A 25016-nucleotide genomic window follows, 5' to 3' on the forward strand; every position below is an offset into this window, starting at 1 on the left:
CGTGACCAGTCTGTTACGCGCTCATTGGCTGGTGTGGTCAGGTGACGCAGGCGGAAAAAATCCGGCAAACGTTTCCTCTGCGATCCCGGTGAAAGTGGACCACATGTGTCATACTTTTCTGCTGCAGATCGGTTTGTTTCCGTGTAGGGACCAGGAGAGGGTCTGCTCCGGTGAGTGTCTGTTTCAGGACGGTCTAAATGACTCTCAGTCCCCTTTATGGCGGGATTACTATTGCAATATGCATCTCTTACGTCCACATCACTAATCATAATATCACCATGATTTACTAGATGGAGGGCAGGATTTGTAATCCCAATTCCGAACCTGTTTCTGACCCGTTTCTAACTCTGTAAGTCACCCTAAAACCAAACATCCTCATTCACCAAACTCCATTTAAAAAGTGGTGAATTGATGTTGCTGCGTCCGCCCGCTAAGACGGTCCCTTCAAGAGGAGACTGGTGATTTATTTTGATCTCTCAGGAAAAGTTGCTCTCAAATGTAAATTTTGTTTATGCCGAATTAAAGAGTCACGGTTAAGATAATTGACAGACGTGTCCTTTACTTCTGTGTTTTGTTATTAAATGTAAAAAAATGAAGTTGTATTAAATTGTACAGTTACCAAACCTACTTTGGCGGGGAGCTTAATATCAAGCCTCTGGCGGGCAAGTATCAGAACGTGAGGCAAGAACATAAAAACTAGTGCTTAGATTTGTTTTATGGCAACCTCTCTGGAAGTTTTCCTTGTCTGTGTCATTTTTTTCCTGGTAGGTGTGATTTTATTGGATATTTATTTATAGGTTGGGAGAGACATCCTCTTTGTTGGTTCATTTTTGTTTTGATTATTATTTTTCTTTTCTTCATTTAGCACATTACGAGTGATTTCGAGTACTGTTTACACTTTGGTTTTGATATTTCCATCCATCCATCTTCTGCCGCTTATCCAGAGTCGGGTCGCAGGACAGCAGCCCGAGCAGGGAAGCCCAGACTTCCCTCTCCCTTGCCACTTCATCCAGCTCTTCCTGGGGGATCCCGAGACGTTCCCAGGCCAGCCGAGAGACGTAGTCTCCCCAGAGTGTCCTGGGTCTGCCCCGGGGTCTCCTCCCGGTGGGTTTTGATATTTCCTAAGTTGAAAATGATTTAGAATTATTTCATTAATTTAAAGACTTGGATTTTGTGTACCTTCTTTTTTCTACTTTGAAATTTGTGTTTTAAAGTTCATCCACCAAAATAAACAATAAATACACATTCATGATGAAATGTCTTTAGGTTCCCAGTGAGACCAGTCTGATCTTATCTTTCAGTGCTCGACGATGTCTAAAGAGATGTCCCTTGAGGGAGACCAGCCCCAGTCTGCCTCCCTGTCCCCGTCCCAAGCCCAGGCCACGCAGTCCACTCTGTCCCCATCCCAGGCCCAGTCAACCCAGTCAACCCAGTCCCCATCCCAATCCAAGTCCCAGTCCCAGACTGGTTCCAGTTCCTCCAGCGGGCCTACCTCTGGTAGCCAGTCGTCCAGCGGCTCAGGGACGCTGAGCAGCCTTGACACCATCCCTGTTACTCTGGCGTCCGTCCCGGAGGAGCCAGAACTGCAACCCTGGGGCCGCCTGCTGCCTATGGCCCGAGGCTTCAGGAGCCAAGGTGAGTCCACTAAAGACCTCCAAGTGTCTCCATTTTACCACAACAGCTCCATGTTGTTTGTTTGCTTGTTTACAGACTGCGTGGAGGACCAGTACCTGTTTGGACGGGACCCAAAGTGTGACTATGTTCTGGGAGATCCAAATGACTTAACATCCAAAAAGTTCAGAATCTACAGCAAAAAGCATTTTAGGATCTACAGAGTGAGACCTCGTGATTCCCTGATCAGCTGATTTATGACAGATTTATGACCATCTTGGGTTTTAACGTGTTGTCTGCCTGTTTCTGTGTGTTGTCTGCGTGTTTCTGCGTGTATCTACATACATTTCTGCATGTTGTCTGCATGTTTTCTGCCTGTTTTTCTATATGTGGTCTGCCTGTTTCTACATGTTGTCTGCCTGTTTCTATGTGTTGTCTGCCTGTTTCTGCATATTGTCTGCCTGTTTTTCTGTGTGTTGTCTGTGTGTTGTCTGTATGTGTCTGCGTGTTGTCTGCCTGTTTCTGTATGTGTCTGGATGTTGTCTTACTGTTTTTGTGTGTTGTCTGTGTGTGTCTGCATGTTTTCTGCCTGTTTTTCTGTTTGTTGTCTGCATGTGTCTGTGTGTTGTCTGCCTGTTTCTGTGTGTTGTCTGTGTGTCATTTGCATGTTATCTGCCTGTTTTTCTATGTGTTGTCCGCATTTGTCTGCGTGTTGTCTGCCTGTTTCTGTGTGTCTGCATGATGTCTGCCTGATTTTGTGTATTGTCTGTGTGTGTCTGCATGTTTTCTGCCTGTTTTTCTGTGTGTTGTCTGCCTGTTTCTGCATATTGTCTGCTTGTGTCTGCATGTTGTCTGTGTGGTGTCTGCGTGTCATCTGCCTGTTGTCTGCCTGTTTCTGTGTGTGTCTGCATGTTGTCTGCCTGTTTTTGTGTGTTGGCTGTGTGTGTCTGTGTGTTGTCTGTGTGTTGTCTGCCTGTTTCTGTGCGTTTTCTGCTTGTGTCTGCATATTTTCTGCCTGTTTCTGTGTGTTTTCTGTTTGTTGTCTGTGTGTCTATGTGTTGTCTGTTTGTTGTCTGCGTTGTCTGCGTTGTCTGCCTGTTTCCGCGTGTTGTCTGCTTGTATCTTTCTGTTTTCTGCCTGTGTCTGTGTGTTTTGGTGTGTATGATTGTTGTCTGTGTGTATCTGCATGTTGTATATGTTTCTGCGTGTTGTCTGTGTGGTGTCTGCGTGTCATCTGCCTGTTGTCTGTGTGTGTCTGTGTGTGACTGCGTCTCAGGACGGCAAAGAGGTGTTTGTGACGGACTACAGCAACAACGGGACGTTTGTGGACGGGATCCTGGTTGGAAAAGACAAGAAGCTTCCTCTGGTCAACAACTCGGTGCTGGCTCTGTCCGAACAGCGAAACAGAGGTGAGAGGACGCCAGGTACCACTCCTCAGCTCTGATTAACCTGTCTCACCTGTGTTTACCTGTCTGTCTCTCTGCAGTCTTCGTCTACATCGACCTGATGTCCGACAACCAGTCCAGTTTACCACAGGAGCTGCAGGAGAAATACGTGCTCACGCGGCAGATCGGCACGTGAGTTTGACTCTGTTTGCTCTGCTGTGATGTCACTTCCTGTGTCCCAGTGTCTGACCCCGGGTTGTGTGTGTTTCAGAGGAGTGTGTGGTGAAGTCAAACTGGCCTTTGAGAGATCCACCTGCAAAAAGTATGCGGTGAAAATAATCAACAAGAAAAACTTTCAGTCAGAAGGGGTGAGTCATCCGATCTGCTCTCTGATTGGTTGATGAGCTGATGATGGATGCTTCTGGTGCTAATGACGGGTACATGAGTGATCATGTGATGTGTTTTGTCCAATGACAGACCGCGACACGAAACGCAAAAACAGAAATCGAGATTCTGCAGCGGGTCGATCATGTGAGTGACGTCAAAGAGGAATATCTTCAAAGATCTTCTGTGGCTGTGTTTGAAGTGTAACCTGTGTTTACGTCGTCTCCTGCAGCCGTGCCTCATCAAAACAGTCGACTTTTACCAGAACGACGACAGTTACTTCATCGTGTTGGAGCTGTGAGTGAAGGGTTTAGAGAGGGAGATTGTTCTGGTTGGAAAGCAAAGAGATAAGCCAAAGCATTTATACGTCTACCTGTCTGTCTCCTCACCTGTCTGCCTGTCCACCTGTCTGTGTGTTAGGATGGAAGGGGGGGAGTTATTTCAGAGAGTCAAATCTCAGCAGCAGCTCAAAGAGCCGGTGGCCAAACTCTACTTCTACCAGATGCTGAAAGCCGTCCAGGTGAGACGAGACACGACTGCTGTAGAGGCTGCTGCACATACCCGGAGTGGCTAAGCGGGAGGACCGGGACAATTCCCGGTGGGCCGGCCTGAAGTTTGGGCCGCGAGGGCCGGTAGAAATAAACATTTTTTAATATTTTTACAATTTTTTTAGTTTGGTGTTCATTCGTGGCCCTGGATGAGTATTACCTACATGCTATTACCGCTGTCCCTGTGGGCCGTCTCCATCGGCAGCTTTTTTTTTTTTTTCTCAGATGCATCCTGACGTAACTACGGAGGCGTATTGCATTCACTTGAAGAAAAAAAAACAACTCAGGTTTTTCAGAGTAATTTATTCTTCAGTTTGTTTAATTAATTTTGTTTTTCTGATTAATATTTTTGATTGGTTTGTTTTTTGTTATAATTATTTCTGTTTTTATGAGTAATTTTTTGTGGTAATAAGTTTTGTTTTTCTGATTAATATTTTTTTATTGGTTTGTTTTTTGTTATAATTATTTCTGTTTTTATGAGTAATTTTTTTTGTGGTAATAAGTTTTGTTTTTCTGATTAATATTTTTTTATTGGTTTGTTTTTTGTTATAATTATTTCTGTTTTTATGAGTAATTTTTTTTGTGGTAATTAATTTTGTTTTTCTGATTAATATTTTTTTATTGGTTTGTTTTTTGTTGTATTTTTTTCTGTTTTTATAAGTAATTTTTTTCCTCCTGTTTTTAGGAGTAATTTTTTTTCCTGAGGTATCGAGCTACTTCGAAATCCCGTGAGAACCTCCAACCTGCAGACGACTCCCGTGGATGTGTGGTGGCTCCTGTGTCCTGCACGGATCAGAGATCCTGTCCGGCACATATATGCCTTATCCTTAACTTTGTACCGGCTTTCCAGTGCAGAAGCAATGCATTTTTCAATGCCCTATCTTTGTCTATTCCTTAAGTATTACATTGAACAATAGGCTTATATAAAATATAAGGATAAAGTCGAAAACATAACAAGGGTTTCATACCCTGTGTGTGGCTAATACCTTACTTTTATTGACCCGGTACGGACCGGTAGAAAACTAAGGATAAGGCATATAGCCTATGTGCGGGACACAGGAGCCACCACACATCCACAGGAGTCGCCTTTTCAGGTTAGAGGTTCTCGCGGGATTTCGAAGCAGCTTGATACTTCAGGAAAAAAAATTAATCCTAAAACCAGGAGGAAAAAATTACCACGAAAAACAGAAAAAATTATAAGAAAACAAACCAATAAAAAAATATTAATCAGAAAAACAAAATTAATAACCAAAAAAAAATTATTCATAAAAACAGAAAAAAATATAACAAAAAACAAACCAATAAAAAAATATTAATCAGAAAAACAAAATTAATAACCAAAAAAAAATTATTCATAAAAACAGAAAAAAATATAACAAAAAACAAACCAATAAAAAATATTAATCAGAAAAACAAAATGAATTACCACAAAAAACAAACCGAAGAATAAATTACTCTGAAAAACCTGACTTGTTTTTTTTTTCTTCAAGTGAATGCAATACGCTTCCGTACGTAACAGCACGTCCGTGCAGGCTTAAAACAATTAGCTCTGCCTGTTGGAGTCTGTGCAATGAGCCAGCTTATAGCTACTGGCAGCCAGATGGATCAAAAGAGCAAGGGTGACGCGGAGAAGCTTAGAAATAAAAATAGGAAAGCGCTGGAAAATGGCGCTTCAAATGCGCAAAAATAGCATCTTTTTTAAAAAAATAAAACGTAAACGGGCTCGCAGTTTGAAACAGCAGAGGGTGGCGATTAAACTGGCAAGGCAAGATGTTGGATAAAATGCAGCTTGGAGATGAGTCTGTGGATAGTTTTGACTACTTTGCTCACCCTCAGTCACAGGATATACTTTTTTTTTTCTAATCAGCGCTCTTAACATGTAAAGTTATAATTACATTATCTTAATACAATAGATCATGATATAAAGTGGGCCGGTCTGAGGTATGAAACTCCAGGGCTGGAAATGAGTCCCACTCCGCCCCTGCTGCTGCATGTGTTAATCTGCTGTGTGTGTGTGTGTGTGTGTGTGTGTGTGTGTGTGTGTGTGTGTGTGTGTGTGTGTGTGTGTGTGTGTGTGTGTGTGTGTGTGTGTGTGTGTGTGTGTGTGTGTGTGTGTGTGTGTGTACAGTATCTTCACAGTAACGGGATCATCCACAGAGACCTGAAACCAGAGAACATCCTCCTGTCCTCAAACGATGACATCTGTCTCATAAAGGTACATACGCCTTCATCATCATCACCCTCACCTGTATGGAACCCCAGTCTGTGTGTGTTCATGTGTGTTTATATGTGTGTGTCAGGTGACGGACTTTAACCAGTCCAGGATCCTGGAAGAGGCCATGTTGATGAGGACTCTGTGTGGGACCCCCTCCTACCTGGCCCCTGAGGTCTTCACCCAGGCCTCCACCACGGGGTACGGTCTGGACGTGGACGCGTGGAGCCTCGGCGTCCTGCTCTTCGTCTGGTAGGCATGCTGATCCAGAGAACCTGTCTCACCCTCTCTCTGTGGCTGACATGTCAGGACCTGTCTTTGTCTTCACCTCTGGTCCACCCCCCCACCTGTCTGTCTCTCCAAGTGTCAGTCTGTCTGTCTCTCTCTTCCACCTGTCTCTCCCAATCTGTCTCCCCTTTGACCTGTTTGTGTCTCTACCTGTCTCTAACTCCCTCTTCTACCTGTCTCTCTACTTGTCTGTCTCTCTGTTACCTGTTATTACTACCTGTCTATCTCTCTTCTACCTGTTGTTTCTATCTGTCTATCTTTCTTCTACCTTTTGTTTCTACCTGTCTATCTCTCTTCTACCTGTTGTCTCTGTCTATCTTTCTTCTACCTCTTTGTCCTTTTACCTGTCTGTCTCCCTATTACCTGTTTGTCTATCTACCTGTCTGTTTCTCCACTACTTTTTTGTTCCTACCTGTCTATCTCTCTTCTACCTCTTTGTCTGAACCTGTCTGTCTCTCCTCACCTGTGTCTGTGTCTACCTACCTGTCTTTTTGCCTTCTACCTGTTTAAATTTCTACCTGTCTGTCTCTTTGCCTCTTGTTTTTTCCTACCTGTCTGTCTCTTCTACTTTTTTCTGTACCTATCTGTCTCTCTTCTTCCTTTTTGTCTCTAGCTGTCTATCTGCTACCTGTTTGTTTGTACCTGTCTGTCTCTCCTCTGCCTCTTTGTCTGAACCTGTCTGTCTCTCTTACTTGTGTCTATTGACCTGTCTTTCACCCTTCTGCCCGTCTTTCTGCCCCCTGTTTGTTTGTACCTGTCTGTCTCTCTTTTACATGTTTGACTCTACCTGTCTGTCAATCTACTACATGTTTTTCTTTCAGCCTGTCTGTCTCTCTTTAACATTTTTGTCTCTCTGCTTCCTGTTTATGTACCTGTCTGTCTCTTTTCTACCTGCTTGCTTCTACCTGTCTGTCTTCCTTTTACCTGTTAGTCCCTCTGCCTGTCTTTCTACCCATGTACCTGTCTCTCTCTCTTCCACATGTCTGTCTATGTCCTTGTCTTTTTGCCTCCTACCTGTTTGTCCCTCTGCCTGTCTGTCTCTCTTCTTTGTGTTTGAATTTCTACCTGTCTGTCTCTTCTACTTTTTTCTGTACCTGTCTGTCTCTTTCCTTCCTTTTTGTCTTTCAGCTGTCTATCTGCTACTTGTTTGTGTTTACCTGTCTGTCTCTCCTCTTTTCTTTGCCTGAACCTGTCTGTCTCTCTTTACTTGTGTCTATCAACCTGTCTTTCTCCCTTCTACCTGTCTTTCTGCCTCCTGTTTGTTTGTACCTGTCTGTCTCTCTTTTACATATTTGTCTCTCTACCTGTCTATCTCTCTTCTTCCTGTTTGTCTATCTACCAGTCTGTTTCTCTTCTTCTTTTTTGTTCCTACCTGTCTGTCTCTCTTCTACCTCTTTGTCTGAATGTGTCTGTCTCCCTTGTACCTGTGTGTCTATCTACCTGTCTGTCTCTCTGCTTTCTATTTGAATATCTACCTGGGTGTCTTTCTGCTACTTGTTTTTTTCTACCTGTCTACCTCTCTTTTCCTTTTTTTCTGTGCCTGTCTGTCTCTCTTCTTCCTTAATGTCTCTACTTGTCTTCCAGCTACCTGTTTGCTTGTACCTGTCTGTCTCTCTTCTACTTGTTCGTCCCTCTACCTGTCTGTCTTTACCTTTCTTATCTATCTGTCTTTCTCTTCTACCTCTGTCTACCTGTCTGTGTCTTTAAGTGTCTCTCTCCCATCTCACTCTAAAGTCTCAGAAAACGCTGGGGAGGACGCTGGCGCCGACTGTTTGTAGCTTTTCCTTTCAGCCCGTAACACGTCAACTTTTCTGAGCAATCTTGAAGAAGAGCAAACTTCTTAAATCCTAAATTTTGTCTCTTTGAAATGACCTCTCACTAACCTCTTACTAACTTTTTATAAAAGAAATAAAATGTATTATTGTTATTATTATTCACTACCTGCCTACCTGTCTGTCCCTCACTACCTGTCTTACAGCCTGGGGGGTTATCCTCCGTTCCACGAGAGTTTCAGCCCAAAGACGATAACGGAGCAGATCATTGGAGGAGAGTTCACCATGGTCGCGTCCAAGTGGAGAAACATCTCAGACCAAGGTACAGAAGCAGAAACACCTGTTACTGCTGTTACTGCTACACCGTCTACAACACTGTGTGTGTGTGTGTGTGTGTGTGTGTGTGTGTGTGTGTGTGTGTGTGTGTGTGTGTGTGTGTGTGTGTGTGTGTGTGTGTGTGTGTGTGTGTGTGTGTGTGTGTGTGTGTGTGTGTGTATACAGCAAAGGACGTAGTGAGGAAGCTTCTAGTGGTTGATCCGTCTAAGAGGATGACGATAGAGGAGGCTCTGCAGCACCCGTGGTTACAGGTCAGAACACCTCACACACTGGTGCATGATGGGAGATGTAGTCCCAGGTTGATGGGTTGTTTATGTTTAGGATGATGAGATGCTGAAGACAGCTCAGTCGCTCATGTACCCCCCTGATGAGGCTTCTGCTGCTCCCGCTGCTCCTGCTGCTGTTGCTATGGTAACTACGTCCTCACACATTCATTCACTTCCTGTTTTCCTCATCGCAAACATTCACCCTCTCACAGCTGATGAGTATGTAACCCTGACTCCTCCCCCTGAGCAGGAGGCGGAGTCAGCGTCAGGAGGCAAGGGGAGGAAACGAGGCAGAGAAAAAGGAGACGAGGAAGGGGAGGGGCAGCCGGCGAAACGAAAACAGGCTCCGCCCCCTGCATCTCTATAGGCGAGGACCAATAAGATGCTTAAACTTGAATTTTTGCTGCGGATCAATTAAAGTGGGTCAGTTTCATGTCATCACGTTAGCTTGTTTTATAATTTTTTATTTCATCATCAGGCTAATTATTTTAAATAAAACAGTCACACATTTTATTGATTATTACACAAAGATAAATTCAGATTTTTTTTTTCTTCTTTACATTTTTGATTGCAAACCCTTTATTCTGGACTACGTCTTAACAGAGATAGGAGAAAAGCAAGATGTCTCACTTTGAGCTAATCATCAATGTTTCCAGACACAAGAAAGAATAACTCAGTATATGGTGAATGTCTTACAAAGATGTTTATCAGTAACACACTGTTGAATTTTAGCATGTACAGATAAACAGGTTGATAATCACTGATTTTACTTCATTTTACCCTCTCTGATTTGTAAGCCTAGTGACATCACCAAGAAACGGGTAAAAAAAGAAAATATTAGATAAATATTTTTCATGGTGCCCAAAGTTTTTAAGAGTGAGACATCTTGGATCTTTGTTGCTGTACAGTCAAATAGCTGCACACTGAGTGTGTGCACAAGACGAAACCTTTAACACTGCGTGCTGTTGGACCAAAAAGAGTCTCCTCGTAAAAATAGAAACGATTTTTCTTTCTCGAGAATCACTCAGATTTATGTTGGAGTATCTTCTTTCACGTTTTGAGGCTTGAACATGTCACTGATCCATTTTTTCCATCAGCTCCTGTACTTTTCACTACTGAAGGGTTGTAAATACAGTTTCTATTAAAGTTTTTTGTATTTTTCACTTCGTTTGACTTGTGTTTCAATACTTTCATTTTTATTGGCAAAAAAACTCTGAATTTGGCTGTGCCACTGGATGTGTGTTTGAGAAAAAAAAAGGCATTTTCCCTCCCTTAGTGAGTCATGTGACCAGCTGCATGGAATCAGAGTGTGACATCATCACACAACTGGTGCCCTGAGTGAAGAGTGAGTAAGAGTAAGTTTTCCAAACAACTCCTCAAAGATGCTATAATTTTGACCAAATCTCTGAAGAAATAATACATTGTTGTAGGAAATTTTGTGAGGAATCCATCCATGTCACTTTTACTTTTTTGTCTGGAGGCCCAAATGCGGCAGGCTGCGCGGGCTGGATTCGAATATCCCATATATTTAAATGCAAGAAGCTGAGAGGGCTTCTGTGGGCTTCTCCATATTTAAGGGCTCGTCATTCGAAAACTGGGTCCGAAATAACAACTTCTTTGTAAAGTAGGGTCTTGTCTGTTATGCAAGCAAATTTCAAGCCAATACCATTTATGGTTTCGGAGGAGATCATTTTTGCAGAACGGGTAAAAATGTGGTAAAATCTTATTTTGAAAGGCAAATTGCTGGCTTCCTGTTGGAGATAGGTCAAGAGTGTCAGTGTATGATTTTTGCGTCTGAATGGGACGAACATTTTGACGTTAGTTTGATCTCTGTGCCACATTCCCACTGGCCACTAGGGTCGTTTTCCGTGTGCCTAGGTGGCGCTAGAGAGCATATTATGGGTTGTTGGGGGTCATGTTTGGTATCATATTAAAATTTTTCGCGATTGTGGGTTGTGTGTCAATTTTGGTGAGTTTTTGAGCATGTTCAGGGGGTCTAGTAAGCGTTCAAAGACCATGTGGAAAAATATTAATATTATTACATAATGATATAATTATTATAATATAATATATTATTTAAATAGATAATTATTTATTATGTTATATTAATTAATATATTACACACACATATATATATATATATATATATATATATATATATATATATATATATATATATATATATATATATATATATATATATATTAACATTTGTAATATTTTTTTATTATATTACTATATTAACATATATTATTTAATGATTATTATAATCATAATATACTATTTTATATAATTGTTTATTAATATTATTATTATTGTTATTATTGTTTTTGTGTATTTTTTTCGGCAGGAATCAGCTCATTGAATGATTTCCCCTTTAGTTTTTGTTCAACTTGCAGTACTTAAGGCTCATGGTTTGAAAAACGAACCACATAAATATTAACTTGGCACTACCTTAATCTGTAAACTTTTGCTCCGTCTAAAAACATAACCTGGGCTCCGGAAAAGAGTGGCTCCTTAAAAGATCAGACAGACGAGTGAAAGCTGTGTGAAAATAAATCTTATATTCTTTATTTTTCTTATTACAACAGTGATTTTCTGGAAGCATTATGCACAGATCTGAGACCTGCTGATGATTTAACGTGTTAGTTCAGAACCAGGACTGAGAAATGAGACCACATTAGTCTAGATCTTAGATCTTCAACTTTAAGATCCTTCAGTTACAAAACGAGTGACTTTTTCTGAGGCATCCAGACCCCTCAAACAGTCTCTGATCAGGTCTGTGTCCTGTCCCCACAATCCAGTTACACCTGGAAGAGCATTTAGTTTATAGGATCAGCTCTGTACGTTTTACAGTGCATCACAAAACTATGATGTGGCACACCTTTAACCGCTGAATCACGAGTTAAACTCCTTTTAAAAAATCACACTTCTGCTCATGTTCTGATCACATAAGAAGCATGTATCAGGATTATTAATTTCAGGTTAAATCACACATAGGTGAGTCCACACAGCTTGTTAGAGTTTCAAACCCCTCCACGCCTCTCTCTGATGATGTCACAGCTTGGCTTTGCGGCGGTCTCTGACACCGTACAGCGTAGCATGCGCCTTGTCGAAGGACTCCCCCACAGCAGACTGAACTCTGCTCCTCCAGCGCAGGAGCTGAGGACGCTGCTTCAAGACGTCTCTGCCTCCTCCGAGCGGCTGCGGAGACACATTGAGCATGCTCAGTAATGACGACCATCGAGAAAAGAACAGCAGCTCCCAGCTGCAGCCAAAACATTTGAAGCTACTTCCTTCTGAATGGCTGCAGTGTGGGTAATAATGCTTTCAAACCATAGCTTCTACATCAGTTACTTCCTCTCCAGTGTTTGGAGAAAACAAACATATCAGAGCTTCTCACCTGCATGAGCTCACAGATGGCGAGCAGATCAGCCAAAGTGATGTCATCACCACAGAGGAAAGGCTGTCGGCGCAAAAACATGGACTCCAGTTTGTCCAGAGTGTCGTCAAGCTGAGAGAGAGCTCGATTCAAACTGGACTCGTCCACCTTAGAGCCCGTCTGAGCCGGGAGGAGCACCTGAGACCAGAACAGGTAGATAACAACTCATCAGGCTTTCTCTGAGTTTGTCTTATATGTTTGAGTGTCTTTTGGCATAAACATAACTCTTAACAGCTTTGCATGCATGTGTGTGTCTGTACCTCCATTATAAAGACTTTGGCAGCATGTGGTCGTGTGTTGGTGTGATGCCAGGCTGTGTATTCGTCCACTCTTGCTCGTCTCTCTGGTTGCAGTGGATACCAGTGCTCAGGGATGTCATATTTGGTGGCCAGGTATTTCAAAATTGCATCACTACAGCACACAAAACACTAGACTCATCAGAAAGATATGCAGGATTAGTGTGACTAAAAATATTCTTGTGCACTTACCTCTCTGTGAGGATAAAGCCGTTGTCATCCATAACAGGAACTTTTTGCATGGGATTCAACTTGGTGAACTCTGGAGTCCTCTGTTCTCCTGCGCACAAGGAAATGGAAAAAAATGCTCAACCAAACTCCATTCAAATATTTACAAATTTTGTGTTGCCTGTATAGTGGGTACCATGCAGAGCGGCCGCACGAAGGCGCTATATTTCTGTAATAAATTCATGTAAAACATAAAAACAGGACACTTATTTTTGTGCCGAATTCACAAGAAGACCATGTTAAGTCATAATTTTGTGACATTTTTTATTGGATTAGCACACAGTTGTTAAATTGAAGAGAAAACGTTAAAACTGAGATATTTTAAATGGGGTTTTGTGGCAGCAGGAACCAATCGTTAACTGGGTCAAAGTTCTTCAGGGTAGAGGTCATGAATGAAGAGCTTCAGAAGGTAACCAAACTTTAAACTCATATCTAATGACTTACTAACCACAACAACGACTAGTTAATGTGCAGCTAGTTGACAGGTTAGTTAGTGGTGTACATAGCTGGCAGCTCACCTCTCCTCAGAGCCACGGTGCGCACCGTGTGCGGGACTTTGTTGCAGTTGAGCAGGATGTGAATGGCTCGGCAGGGCTGGGATAAGAGGTCCAGATACACCTCCACCAACCGACGGGATGCCATGGAGACCAGGTTTTTATTTACAGGTGAAAACTCTGAAAAAAACGACACGAACACAGCTGGCCTTCTTCCTCTGTCTGTTTGCTGCCTGTCACTGCCTGAGTTGGCTGTGCTGCGCCCCCACAGGCCGATCAGGGTACTACATCAACTAATGCCCACAGTGAGGGCATCTGCAGAAGTTACTGTCGAGATAACACAGGTGAGACAAACTGCAAGTGAGCAAGGTGAGCACCGAGATTCAGATGCTTTTATTTATTGTTGCTTTTTTTATTATACCATGTGTTGTGTCCTTTACCTATCTGCTGTTTTAAATTATTTTTATCAACATTCGTTTTAACTGATTGTGTTTTTACTGATTGTGTTTTTTATTGATCTTGATTTTAAGCCTGTACAGCGCTTTGGTCAACTGCAGTTGTTTCAAAATGTGCTATATAAATAAAGTTTGACTTGACTTGACTTGGGGAGCAGACACGGTCTCAACCTTTAAGAGTAGACTTAAAACTTTCCTTTTTGATAAAGCTTACAGTTAGAGCTGGATCAGATCTGAACCAGCTCTTAGTTATGCTGCTATAGGTTTAGACTGCTGGGGGGAACTGACACACAGGGCTCCTGTTTCCCTCTTTTTCTGTCAGTCTAACTTCTAGTCTTACTGTCCTGTTATAGTTACTGACCATACACCTCTCTGGGAGGGTCTGAGTTTGTCTTGTAGGTTCCTGGGGATCGGTGAAGAAGACGGCCTGCTGCTGTGCTCCTGTCCGACACCAGCTACTACAGCTTTGGATTTGGCCTGCTGGTTTCACCTTAACTGTCGCCACAGCGCCAAACTTCAGACTGCGTCTGTTTCTCTCTCTCTCCCTTTCTGTGTGTGTGTGTGTGTGTGTGTGTATGTGTGTCTGTGTGTGTGTCTGTGTGCGTGTGTGTGTATCCCTACCCCCCCCCTCCTTCCCCCCCCCCCCCCCCCCTCTCTCCCACTCTCTCTCCTCTATCTGTCTCTCTCTAACCCCAACACAGTCGAGACAGATGTCTGTCTAACATGAGTCTGGTTCTGTCCGAGGTTTCTGCCCGTTAAAGGGAAGTTTTTCCTTGCCATTGTAACTTGCTAAATGCTGCAAAGTCCTGTACTCATGGTGGATTAAGATAAGATAAGACTCCTTATCTTGTCTTGATGTTGGGTTTCTGCTAATAAAATTTTATTAACATTTACGGGTCTAGACCTGTAAATGTTTTTGTAAAGTGTCTTGAAATAACATTTGTTATGATTTGGCGCTATATAAATAAAGATTGATTGATTGATTGATTGATTGACTTGACTCTTGCCAATGTGTGCATTTGATTTTCTTTATTAACACTTCTTTGTTCAAGAAGTGATTTTTTAAAAAAAACTTGCTTTTATTTGATCGTGTTCTAAGACTGTGCAGCACTTTGGTCAGCCATTGTTGTTTTAAATGGGCTATATAAAAAAAACGTGATTGATTGATTGATTGATTGATTGATTGATTGATTGATTGATTGATTGATTGAAGTGAATTTTCCCAGGATGCAAAGCAACAAGGTAATGGCGAAAAAATTCTAAACCAAGTTCAGAACATAAAAAACAAACTAAAGGAAACAAAAAGGAGCTGATCAAAAGATGGTATAATGTCGGGCCAGCCATGCAGTTGACCATCAATCCAGAGATCTCCAGCCCAAAAGAAAACAATGAAACCTAAAGCTGAGGATTTCAGAATCACCCTGTTTGGGAAAGAGTCTGAGGTCTTTAGGATCAGGCAGAGCCAGTCCTCCTTAAAGGTGGGCCCACCTAAGGTCAGCTGAGGAGGGGTTAATGCACAGCAGCTGGAGCTCATTCACCTTAAATACTGAACAGGTGACCTCTCAGTTTGTCAGAGTGTGGTGAGTCAGCAGCTGCTTTAATGCTTTGATTTATTTGAACAGCTTTAAGTTTAACTTATCTTTTTTTTTATCCATCCAGATTCTAGTCACAGTCAGGATGTTTCACTCAATCTGTGCAGCATGGACCACAGGAAGGCCCTCAGGAGGAGGGAACACCTGGAGGAGGAGAAGGAGGAGGAGGGCACAGGTGTGTATAACAGCCTGCAAACATTTTATATTTCAGTCATCACCATGACAACAGAAGAGTTCTAGATCCACAAAAAAATCCTGACACATTTTCCACATATTGCCCCCATATGGAGAACATGTTCCTTGGTCTGAAGCAGAGTTTGCTGATATTTACGCAGCACGAAACACTGCAGAAAACTGATCATCTGGGATCAGAGACACCTGATGAACAGGTGAGCTTTGATTTAAATTTTATATTTCTCATAAATTCCTACAGGAACTAAAACTCTATAAATCTTCCTCAAGTTTGGATCTAAAGAGCTTTGTTCCATCGTGGTGTGTGCAGTAACTCTCAACAATAAATGCTTTAACTACTTAGATTTGACTCTTGCTGATCCAAGCCCTTCTTCCCAGGTAGTGTGTTTCTGTTTTTGCTCTAAACTGGTGTTCAGATGAATTTTGCAAACTGGACATCCTCCATGGCAGAGTCCAACACAGCCTCCACGTCTTTCTGGTCTGGACCTGCCCGATATACTCTTGAATAACTCAGAAACAACAGAGTTTGGTGCTGATAATTTAAGTTTAAATCATGGATTGAAATTAAACTAGAATTAAAGTGAGACTATTTCTGGATTTCTAAGACCAATGATTAGACTAATGAATTATTTCCAACTTGGAAGTACTGAGACAAGATTATGATTATGTTCCTGATTTTTAAGGTTTAAATGCCTGTTCTAAGGGGAATTATTCAGTGGAGCGACATTTATATCCTGGCAAATGTTACAAGAGTTGTATATAATAGAGGCAGTTTCATAATTTTGATTTTGGGTATATGAATTTATAAATATGATTAAGTTTCAAGGCGAAATATTATTTCTGTTTAATTTGAGTTAAAAAGAATAAGTGGCCAGAAATGTTCAAATAAAAGGGATAAATTAAAGTGCTTTATTTAATAATCAGTTGTGTTTCGTCTACTTTTGAAGAATCATCAACACGCATGCGTGAGGGGTTACTGCTCTCCATCATCTCCATACGTTCGCCTTTAAAACAAACGGACGCCTCGGCAGGAGTTACGTGTTTACGTCAGTTGGTGATAAAGCTCATGGGAAACGCAGTCCTTCTCCCCCAAAAACGCTGCAGCTCCCGGGAAGACGTCGCAGCGCCGGTAACTTTTTTTATTTCAAAGGAAATAAATAGTTCTACGGAAACTGAATTATTCAAACTATTCACTAACTTTACATCTCTAAACTAAAGTCGCTTAAATGTCTGAAAACGGCCAAAATGATCCCTCCAGTTGACGTAGCCGTTAGCGTCAGCGTTCGATTACGTCAGTTGGCGGTTAGCGTCCCTGTTAGCATTAGCGGTCTTCAAAACGGCAGTTATAGCAGTTAACATTTGAAGAAACTCGCTTTATTTCTTTATAAATAGAATCTAACTTTAAACATCAGATGTCCTCTCTACAGACTCTACAATTTTAAGGTTCTCTTATTAGTTTTTAAATGTCAGTGAGGCTGCCTTCAGCCATCATGGCTCTTATCTGTGGAGGCTTGGTATTTTTTTCAAGGCAGCTTAAAAGTCACCTTTTTAATTTGGCTTTTAACTGATTTCGTTTACTATCTTATTTCTCTTAATTTACTTTTTTTACCTTTATTTTTTATTATTATTATTTTTATTTGAAGTGTTGTGCATTTTATTGCTTTTACATTATCCAAACCCTCACATTTCTAGACATTTTATCATTATTGTCTGTCTCAATCTTTTAGTTTTTAGCTCCAGTGTTTCCTCATGGGGGCCCTCCACACTGAGAGTTGTGTCTGGTCTGCCCACGGGGATGTTGTCCAGGAGATCCCTCAGACCTGGGGGACTGGTGGAGGCTCTGCACCAGGTGTGGAGTCTGCCCTGGTCTGTCCGGGCTGTGGGGGGAGGTCTCTGTGGCAGCGCTCCCTGTGGCTGTGGACTACGGGGCCTCTCGGTGTGGATGGACACCCATGGTCCATCTATTTACTGTGTGCGTGTGTGAGGAACGGGCTTTCATTTTTCATTATTTTACTGTTTTATCTTGTGAAGCACTTTGAGTTGCATTTTAATATATAAGAAAAGTGTTGTATAGATAAAATTTGATTCGATCTACAAACAGTCTGTGTTTCCACTCACCTGGGTCTCAAACAGGGAAGACTTTAACAGGACAGATTCTAAAAATGGTTACCTGTGTCATTTCTTCCTACAGGTGTTCATGGTCTGAGCAGAGCACGTGTCCACGGCGTGCACGGGTGACCATCTCTTCTCCTTCATCTGCTGCTGGATTTGTTGGCGTTTTGCAATCTGATTGGACTTCCCCAGGTGAGTGGTTTGATGATGTGAAGGATCATGTAGGCAAGATCCTCCTACAGATGTGTACAGGAAAATAAAGTACGGCAGGGAAACAGAGATTTTCATATGTTACAGAGAAACTGTTTCATACACTGAAGAGACTCGTTAATTTTATTTGCTCAATTCAGTTTGATTGCACAACATTCAACTGCACTTCACTGTATCTGATATCTAGCTATGATGGACCTGAAGTGCAAAACACAACAAGAAAAAAAGAAAAGACAACAACAGAAAAAACACTTAAAGAAAAGTGTAAAGGAAAAAGAGAAAATAAGAAAAGAATAAAACAGAAAATGCAAAAAGAAAGAAATGTAAGACAAAAAGGAGCAGACATGAAAACATTAAAAAAAACATATAAAGAACAAAATCACAAAAAGAGGATGCATAAAAAAGAAAAAAATGGTACAAAAATTTGAAGGTAGGAAATTCCAAAACCTAAAAAGTAGAAAACTTAAAATGAAAAAAAGAGTAGTTGCTAATAGAAAGGATAAAATACAAAAAGAAAAAGAAAACAAAAAGAGAAAAATAAAACCAAAAATGAATTTAAGTACGAGATAAAGAAAATGCAAAGAGAAAAAAATATGGGGGAAAAACAAAAAAGGAAATCTATAACTGACAAAAGAACACAAAAATATAATACTCAAGAAGTGTTTTGAACCATTTATATTATACAGAGAAACTGTTTCATCAGGTAAAGTAAGAAGTAAATGCGTCAACATGACTCTAACATATCACAGATTCTATTTGTTTATTTAGTTTGATTGCAAAAAGTTTTACGACATCTTTATTATGTCTAACTAAACACTACGGTGGCCCTAAGGTGCAAATCACAACAAAGAAAAAAACAGCACAAAATCAAACAAGAAAACAATACAAAAAAGACAGAAAAACAAAAATTAAAAAAGGCAATTAAAATGGGGAAAATGTAAAAACAAAGTAGGGGATTCAAAAACCCCACAAAAACTACAAACAGAAAAAAAAAACTAAAAAAGACAAAAAGAATCACAAAAACAAATTGACATATTAAGTGATACATAAAGGAAACTGAGAAAACAAAAAAAAAATCAGAGAAAACACAAAAACAAAATGCAATGCAAAAAGAAAGGGAAAAGTGTAAAAATAAAGAGCAAAATAGAAAAATAGTAAAAGAAGAGAAAGCAAAGAAAAAACTGCAAATGAAAAAAGAGAAACTGCTGAAGAGGTTAAAAAGAAAAGCCGTCACATTAAAACAAAAAATACATAAACGCGGAAAAGCAAAAACTGAAAAGAAAATTTTCAAACAAAACAAAATAATAATGCTAAAGCGAATTCAATGAGAAAAAAAAGAATGCAAAAACAAAAAATAACTTTAATTTCTAGTTTCTTTATTTTGCAAATCTAATTTTAGTGTTTTTAAAAGCAGAAACGTGTCCTCTGTCTGAATCTGATCTCCGTCTCCTCTGGTGTTTGTGTCGCCCTCTGCAGGATGGATCACAGGAAGGCCGCACAGAAAAGGAAACATCTGGAGGAGGACCAACAGTCAGGTGTGTGCAGCCGTCTGCAGACAATTAAAATAAATAAATAACATCAACATGATCTTTACATGTAAGAATCTGATCCATAAATCCTGATAAACAGGTGCTTTGATAAACTCCAGCCCCCATAGGTGACCTGTGATAGGCTGGAGTCTTGATCCAGAAACTGTTGAACTTGATCTACTCTGAGCGTGGAGGTGTCGGTGTGAGCAGGTTTAGTTTCAGTGAACGTCTAGTTCTTCCACAGACAGCAGCAGCTCTCAGGAGTCTTGGTACGATGCCTCTGATGTTGCCCCGGGATGCAAGGTGGAGGAGGGGGAGAGCAGCTTCACCTCCACCACCAGCTCCTCAGCTAACTCCACTGCATCATCCACCTCCTCCTCCTCCTCTACTGGTCGCAGTCCATCCAAGTCGACATTATACAAGAGGAGGAAGAGGGCGGAGAAAGACATGGAGGTGCTCCAGAAGGTGGAGGACTGGGGACCCTCTGTGAATCCAGTAGGTTTCTGTCATTTCTGTGGCCAGGCCAGACACCGTCGGAGCAAGCACGGGTACTTCAGGGGACAGTTCTACTGCTGGGCCAAGGCGGGGCCTGGACAGACTCTGGAGGGGTGGCTGGAGGAGCAGCAGGAAGCAAACAAACAACCTGTGGGGAAAAAGACCAAGAGAGCCTGTAAGCCAAAGATCTGTGCCAAGTGTGGGTTCCCACGACAGAAGGATTTCGGCCACAGTCAACACAAGATGGGGGACAAGAAAGTCTCCTTCTGTGCTCTGCATCAGGGGAAGAGTGCTGAACGGTGGCTGGCTGAGATAAGAACCGGGCAGTGGGAGGAGACGCTGGGGCTACTGGACGAGGAGGAGTCTATAAAGGAAAAACTGGAGACTTGGTGGTACAAGGGAGGTATGGTGCAAGCTTTGGAGGACGAGGAAGATGAAGGGCCGGTTCACATGGAGGAGGAGGAGGACGGAAGAGCAAGGTTGGAGGAGCAGCGAAGAGTGGTGCTGGAGCAGGAGGAACTGAGAGTGAGGGTGTTGGAGGAGGAGATACAAAGAAGATTTTACCTGCAGACTTCTGTTCTGTCCTTGCTGTAAACGTTAAGATCTCTCACCTCCTGTTTGTTGAGAAACAGTTCTAAAGTTTCTGAGCTTGTGTTCGTCACCATCATGAAAGCGTCGCATCTCTTCGACCTGCGTTGTTCTCCATCTACCTCTATCACTCAGGGACAATTTTCCTGAAACTTCCTGTTTGGTTCAAAGTTAACAAAATCAAAGTGTGTGAGAAAAGTTTGATAACTGGTTAAAAAAAGTTTGAAAAATAAAGTTTTTGATACGATTGATCCAGACTGACGCCTCCTTTGATCTGACAAAGTTTGCACGCTTTGGGGTCAGGGGTCCCTGCAGAAACACACACACAGAAGATAAGTTATATGCTTAAGCTCTTCATCGCAGAAACTAACTGATAAGAAACACACAGAAAAGACAAACAAAAGGGAAACGGGTTCACCACAAATCCGTCCTCCGTTTCGGGGGCTGCGAAGGACGGGTTCGGTGAATCCTTCATAGCCTCACATATCCCAAGATTCATTGCGCATGAACGTCGAACAGGATGGACACGGCAGAACTCCAAAAGGAGTCCTGTTTTATCCAGATATGAAGGATTTCTGGCAACAACTGTGTGATGCTATTTCTAAAACATCAAAGAATATTTTGTTTTTCTGTGTAAAAATGTGTTTGGGCTTTTTTACTGTAACATACTGAGGAAAAACAGTTCTTTATAAATCTTCTCATTATCATATAAAAATATGTTCATAAATGTAAATTCTCTTGGGAAAGAAACATTCTTGGTGTTTTTTTTTATTATCTTTTTTACAGGGAATTCAAAAAAGACATGAAATCATTTCAGCAGCTTTTATTTCGTACTTTTTTTTATCTATCATCCCCCCCTGCACTTGTTCAAATGTTGAAAATGTATGTTGTTGCCTTACTCTCATGTAAATGGTGGTTCTATACTCTATCAATAAAGAAAATAATTATAATAATAATAACGCAAAGTTAAAAAATTGTAAAAACATCCTGTTTTAAATGTGAGGTTTTGGTTTACGTGTGTTTAAAAGTAATGTAAGCCCGACAGGTGAGGGTGGTGCTGTGAGATTCTCATCATGGATGTTCAGACGACAAATCTGCAGCAACTGTGTGATGCTATCATGTCAATATGGAGCAAACTCTCTGAGGAATGTTTCCAGGACCTTGTTGAATCTATGCCACCAAGGATTGAGGGCTGTTTAAACTTCAACTGAGAGCAGGAAAGTGTATCTGTTTATCTGTTTCCCTTTTGTCTGTCTTCCTGTGTGTCTTCTTTTTTCTGTCTGTTTTCACACCTGTCTTTCTGTTTCTTAACAGTAAGTTTCTGCGGTGAGGCGCTTAATTATACGACTTATCTTCTCTGTGTGTGTTTCTGCAGTGACCTCTGACCCCAAAGCATGGAGACTTCATCGGATCAAAGGAGGCGTCACTCTGGATTAAAGGTATCAAAAACTTTATTTTCACATTTTTTTAACCAGTAATCAAACTCGTAAAACTTTTCTCACACACTTTGATTTTGTTAACTTTGCACCAAACAGGAAGTTTCAGGAAGATTGTGACTGATGATGACACACAGTGTAAAAATGTTAAAACTAAAAACATAATCCTTAAAAACGTTTTGATCCTAAGAGATTTTCAATGTTTACAGTAAGGACAGGAAAGAGCTCTGCAGCCGAGCTCTTCTTTCTTCCTCCTCCTCCATCGAAGCTCTCCTCTCCTCCTCCTCCTTTACCCATGCTCTCATTTCCTCTATCCCAGCTCTCCTCTCCTCTTCCTCCTCCATCCTGTCTCTTATTCCTTCCTCAACCATCTGCACTCTTCTCTCCTCCTCTTCCTTCAGCCACTCTCTCCTTTCCTCCTCCTCCTCCTCTTCCTCCAGCATCCAAGCTCTTCTCTCCTGTTCCTCCTCCATACTAGTTCTCATTTCCTCCTCCTCCATCCACAGTTATCTTTCCACCTCCTCCAGCCACTCACTTCTTTCCTCCACCTGCTTCTCCTCAATCTTGGCTCTCACGTCCTCCTCCTCCGCCTGCACTCTTCTTTCTGCCTGCTCCAGCTACAATCTTCTTTCCTCCACCTCCTCCATCCGAGCTTGTATTTCCTCCTCCTGAATCCTGGCCCATTCTTCCTCCTCTTCCTCCAAAGCGCCCGTCGTACCATCATCGTAGCACCATGTCTCTGGTCTTTCTCTTATAGTCTTCCTCTTGCATAACGTCGACCTGGATGGACTGCGACAGGAAGAGGAGGAAGAAGAGGAGGTGGGAGGTGCAGTGCTGCTGCCGTCTGTGAAAGAACCAGAATCAAAACTAAACCGTTTCAGATCCCTGAGCAGAAACTAAACCTGCTCACACTGACACCTCCACGCTCAGAGAAGATCAAGTTCAACAGTTTCTGGATCAAGACTCCAGCCTATCACAGGTCACCTATGGGGGCTGGAAAAAAAATATATTTTTTAATTTATTCTCCTGTAGGTAATTTAAGATTGAAAATCAGATTATCAGAACCTAAATCTGTTATTTCTAAATGTTATTTTTGAGTATGTCTAAAAGTCCCAATGAAAACACATCAATTTAAACTGTTGAGGTTAATTCATAAAAAGTACATTTTTCCTCGCCCAGTCTGAACAATCCATTCTTAAATCTCTGTTTTCAGTTCAGGCTGATTTTGTTTTTACAACCAATCAGTGTCTGTTCCTGGACAAACCCTGTCCTGTAAGCTCAACCCGTTGTTTAAATGTTTGTATCCTGCTGAGTTCACTCACAGCCTGACATGAGCTCCACAAACCCTGAGCGGCGTCTGCAGGCTCCACCAATCAGGCTCTGTGCTCAGGTTGAGGATGTTAGCGAGAGGCTGGCGTTCAGTCCGTCTCTCATCATGCGTCTCTCTCGGCTGCTTGGCTGCTGTCTCGCTGCTCTGTCTCTCATCTCTCTACGAGGTAAGACAGGTTCATTCTTCCTGTGCTGCACACCTTGAACCCGGTCAGGTAATCCGATTTTAATCCAGTTTGTTGTTTCAAACATGAGAAAGCTTCAGGGCTCAGACTCTCCAACAGTAATGTGAATGATAAGTGTGTGTGTGTGTGTGAGATCAGTGTGTGTTTGATATGAGTACAGTAGTATTAAATGATGCTCCAGCTGGTCGTTGATCTTCAGTCTCAGTTTTGATCAGATGAGAGTGAATGAAGAGACGCTGCTCAGCTGTGTGACTGTAACTCTGATGTTTGTTGCTGTTTATTTTTACTCTGTGACCTGCAGCTGTTCTCAGTCTAAATGTTAATTTGATGCAGTGTGAGCGCGAGCAGATGAAGCAGCTTCTGGAGCCGACCTTTGACCTTTACAGACCTGTGTGTGACAAGAAAACCCTCAGCGAGCTCGACACGATCGTTAAGTTTATTCTTCATGTTTGAATGTTTTCAGATGCTTAAACCAGACTCTGTGTGTGTGTGTGTGTGTGTGTGTGTGTGTGTGTGTGTGTGTGTGTGTGTGTGTGTGTGTGTGTGTGTGTGTGTGTCAGGATGCTGTCTCCAGTGTTTTGGTTGTAATGTAGGTGGAGGGCGAGGTAGGGGGCGGGGCTACGTGGAGCTGGGCTGCAGCCAACCAGAGGTGATGAACTGCAGTCGGACAGAGAGAGGATTCAAACTCAGGTTCTGCATCACAACGTACAGCAGTCAGTACCTGTCTGTCTGTCTATCATTCTGTCTGTCTGTCATTCTGCCTTTTTTGTCTGTTTTTTCTGTCTTCCTGCCTTTTTTTTATGTGTCTTCTTTCTGTCTGCCTGCAGCCTGTCTTTAGTCCAGTTTCTGTTTCTCGTCCGTCTCTGTCTCCCTCCGTTGGTCTGTCTATTCCTATAACTGAGTATTTCAGTGAACCCCATCTAAAAAAAAAGGTTTGGTTGTGTAAAATGTGTCTAAAAGCAGATTTTTGTGTTTGACGACAAATCATTTTAAAGTTTTTTTTTTAGATCAGTGGAACAGAATCCAAAAACTAGGGATGCACGATATTGGATTTTTGCCGATATCCGATATGCCGATATATCGGAACCCCTTTTGGCCGATACCGATAATCACAAGTTTGTTTGTTATTTTCACAGTAAAGAAAGCTAAGTCTATCCTGTACTGGAATTTATATGTAACTCTAATTGTGACGGTCTTATCTGTTTAAGAAACACATAAAACAAGACAAAAAAACATTTGATTTTACCATAAATAAGAACTGTATTATTTTTTCAAACTCAAGACATTCAGTATTGAAATACTGAAAAATAATTTCTTTAGATCACATGAACTTTAAATGTACAATGCATTTTTAAACATAACCAAGTTGCATTTGATTATTTTAGACCTACTGTAACAACCTGGTGACAGACACAGAGCTCTGCAGTGCAAATAAATGAAGTGCTACATTTTATTTAAGGAGCTTATTTTTCAGATGGAAAATAATAATAATCCTAACTGAATAGCACCTTATTGGCTGTGCATATCGGCAGAAATTTTCATATCTGCAGATACCGATAAACGTGTTTTTAAGCTTTTATCAGCCGATACCGATATTGTGCCGATAATATCGTGCATCCCTACCAAAAACA

At 41.5% G+C, this 25016-nt stretch overlaps 3 protein-coding genes across 7 annotated transcripts; 2 read left to right on the plus strand and 1 right to left on the minus strand.

Moving 5' to 3' along the window:
* Positions 1-39: 39 nt before the first annotated feature.
* Positions 40-9298, plus strand: chek2 (checkpoint kinase 2). 5 transcript variants are annotated; one of them, XM_074670726.1, is made up of 16 exons: positions 40-170; positions 866-1104; positions 1302-1635; positions 1711-1835; positions 2888-3020; positions 3098-3188; positions 3268-3364; positions 3474-3527; positions 3613-3677; positions 3801-3900; positions 6057-6143; positions 6229-6392; positions 8407-8522; positions 8702-8787; positions 8858-8947; positions 9053-9295. In XM_074670726.1, exons 3-16 carry the CDS (start codon positions 1311-1313, stop codon positions 9167-9169), a joined length of 1650 nt encoding a protein of 549 aa, XP_074526827.1. In that variant the 5' UTR covers positions 40-170; positions 866-1104; positions 1302-1310; the 3' UTR covers positions 9170-9295. The 5 variants fall into 5 exon arrangements, with proteins under 5 accessions (XP_074526827.1, XP_074526824.1, XP_074526823.1 ...); XM_074670723.1 differs by having other exon boundaries at positions 798-1104; positions 8858-9298; XM_074670722.1 differs by having other exon boundaries at positions 8858-9298.
* Positions 9299-11859: 2561 nt separating this feature from the next.
* Positions 11860-13419, minus strand: gstt2 (glutathione S-transferase theta 2). Its single transcript, XM_074670727.1, has 5 exons — positions 13287-13419; positions 12733-12820; positions 12505-12655; positions 12206-12382; positions 11860-12006 (listed from the first exon to the last, which is right to left on the minus strand). The coding sequence occupies exons 1-5, from the start codon at positions 13408-13410 to the stop codon at positions 11860-11862; spliced, it is 687 nt and encodes a 228-aa protein (XP_074526828.1). The 5' UTR covers positions 13411-13419.
* A 3053-nt stretch (positions 13420-16472) lies between these two features.
* LOC141789910 (uncharacterized) lies at positions 16473-20704 on the plus strand. The gene is made up of 4 exons (XM_074669446.1): positions 16473-16630; positions 17693-17805; positions 19300-19358; positions 19597-20704. Exons 3-4 carry the CDS (start codon positions 19301-19303, stop codon positions 20439-20441), a joined length of 903 nt encoding a protein of 300 aa, XP_074525547.1. The 5' UTR covers positions 16473-16630; positions 17693-17805; position 19300; the 3' UTR covers positions 20442-20704.
* Positions 20705-25016: the final 4312 nt, after the last annotated feature.

This window comes from Halichoeres trimaculatus, unplaced genomic scaffold (genome assembly GCF_033239565.1).
Source record: "Halichoeres trimaculatus isolate MK-OKI-2021-1 unplaced genomic scaffold, fHalTri1.1 fHalTri1_scaffold_5, whole genome shotgun sequence".
Taxonomy (NCBI): Eukaryota; Metazoa; Chordata; class Actinopteri; order Labriformes; family Labridae; genus Halichoeres; species Halichoeres trimaculatus.

Excerpts from the sequence above, each read along its gene's own strand:
- chek2 (XM_074670723.1), top strand. The coding sequence starts at position 1,311 with ATGTCTAAAGAGATGTCCCTTGAGGGAGACCAGCCCCAGTCTGCCTCC. Across the intron at positions 3,678-3,800 it reads TACTTCATCGTGTTGGAGCT|GATGGAAGGGGGGGAGTTAT; the intron begins GTGAGTGAAGGG and ends TCTGTGTGTTAG. Across the intron at positions 3,901-6,056 it reads AGATGCTGAAAGCCGTCCAG|TATCTTCACAGTAACGGGAT; the intron begins GTGAGACGAGAC and ends GTGTGTGTACAG.
- gstt2 (XM_074670727.1), bottom strand. The coding sequence starts at position 13,410 with ATGGCATCCCGTCGGTTGGTGGAGGTGTATCTGGACCTCTTATCCCAG. Across the intron at positions 12,821-13,286 it reads CACCGTGGCTCTGAGGAGAG|GAGAACAGAGGACTCCAGAG; the intron begins GTGAGCTGCCAG and ends CCTTGTGCGCAG. Across the intron at positions 12,007-12,205 it reads CCATCTGTGAGCTCATGCAG|CCGCTCGGAGGAGGCAGAGA; the intron begins GTGAGAAGCTCT and ends GTGTCTCCGCAG.
- LOC141789910 (XM_074669446.1), top strand. The coding sequence starts at position 19,301 with ATGGATCACAGGAAGGCCGCACAGAAAAGGAAACATCTGGAGGAGGAC. Across the intron at positions 19,359-19,596 it reads GGAGGAGGACCAACAGTCAG|ACAGCAGCAGCTCTCAGGAG; the intron begins GTGTGTGCAGCC and ends GTTCTTCCACAG.